Here is a 1,748-nt window from a genome sequence, read left to right on the forward strand (position 1 = left end):
GCAGTGCCCTGAGGAGATTGCCTTTCCTGGTGGAAATGCTGTTACAGAGGCCAGCTGTGTCAGAGATCTGCTGTGCAGGGACTCTGTACACAGGAACGGCCTCTGCAGCTCCAGAGGAGGTCTCGGGGGATAAAATGTCAGTCAGAAATGTCACTGCAGGGTCCTTTTTGATGTTGCAATGCACAGAAGTTATGGAAATTCCCTTACCCTGCCTCCGGGTAGAAACCAGACAGGTAGATAATGAATTAGCAATGGTATGATTAATGAAAATTCTTTGTGGACAACATTATCAGAAGTGAAAAAAAGAAAACTAAAAAACTAAAATCAACAATAACATCAAGAACTAGAAAACATATAAAAGACAGGCTGCACCTGTCATGAGTTACAAGTTATATGTAGGAGGAGATGGACAGTATACTGATCCTTAAAAACATCTAGTCATCAATTTCCACACTACACCCTTGAGCTCCTTGTTCCTCATGCTGTAGATGAGGGGGTTCACTGCTGGAGGCACCACCGAGTACAGAACTGCCACCACCAGGTCCAGGGATGGGGAGGAGATGGAGGGGGGCTTCAAGTAGGCAAACATGCCAGTGCTGACAAACAGGGAGACCATGGCCAGGTGAGGGAGGCACATGGAAAAGGCTTTGTGCCGTCCCTGCTCAGAGGGGATCCTCAGCACGGCCCTGAAGATCTCCACATAGGACAGCATAATGAAAACGAAACAACCAAAGAATAAACAGGCACCACCCACAATAAACCCAAACTCCCTGAGGTAGGCATCTGAGCAGGAGAGCTTGAGGATCTGGGGAACATCGCAGAAGAACTGGTCCAGGTCAATGCCCTGGCAGAGTGGAACTGAAAATGTATTGGCCGTGTGCAGCACAGCATAGAGAAACCCAGTGCCCCAGGCAGCTGCTGCCATGTGGACACAAGCTCTGCTGCCCAGGAGGGTCCCGTAGTGCAGGGGTTGGCAGATGGCAATGTAGCGGTCATAGGACATGACTGCAAGGAGTGAAAACTCTGCTGACATCAGAAAGAAAAAGAAAAAGACCTGAGCAGCACATCCTGTGTAGGAGATGGCCCTGGTGTCCCAGAGGGAATTGGCCATGGCTTTAGGGACAGTGGTGGAGATGGAGCCCAGGTCGAGGAGGGAGAGATTGAGGAGGAAGAAGTACATGGGGGTGTGGAGGTGGTGGTCGCAGGCTATGGCAGTGATGATGAGGCCATTGCCCAGGAGAGCAGCCAGGTAGATGCCCAGGAAGAGCCAGAAGTGCAAGAGCTGCAGCTCCCGTGTGTCTGTGAATGCCAGGAGGAGGAACTCAGTGATGGAGCTGCCATTGGACATCTGCTATTTCTTGAGATGGGGCCATTGTCCTAAAAAGAAAAAGACAGGTAACAATTGGGACAGACTTCTCTGAGCAAAGCCACTCCATTTTTCACAGAAATCCCATCCCCCTCCCCCAATTCCAAGGCATTTCCTCTCTTTGCTTTGTGCTGGCTGAGTGTGCTGTGAGGAGCAGGACCTCTGCCCCTGTGCTGCCAAGGAGTCAGCTCTGCCCTGCTGCAGTGAGTACATGGGAGCTGGTTCTTGACACCCCCGATGGTCACAAGGGCTGTCAGGTGCAATTCACCCTTCATGGAAATGTTCAATATCTGCACTCACCACTCCAGAGAGTGTGGGCTGCAGAAGAGAGGCTGAGCATGTCTTTATGGTGATTTTTCTCTGTGGGTTTTTTTGTTTCCAC

At 50.6% G+C, this 1,748-nt stretch overlaps 1 protein-coding gene across 1 annotated transcript; it reads right to left on the reverse strand.

The window, feature by feature from the left end:
- Positions 1–424: 424 nt before the first annotated feature.
- Positions 425–1,348, reverse strand: LOC129196907 (olfactory receptor 14I1-like). The gene has a single exon (XM_054804875.1). It carries the CDS (start codon positions 1,346–1,348, stop codon positions 425–427), a length of 924 nt encoding a protein of 307 aa, XP_054660850.1.
- Positions 1,349–1,748: the final 400 nt, after the last annotated feature.

This window comes from Grus americana, chromosome 27 (genome assembly GCF_028858705.1).
Source record: "Grus americana isolate bGruAme1 chromosome 27, bGruAme1.mat, whole genome shotgun sequence".
NCBI lineage: Eukaryota > Metazoa > Chordata > Aves > Gruiformes > Gruidae > Grus > Grus americana.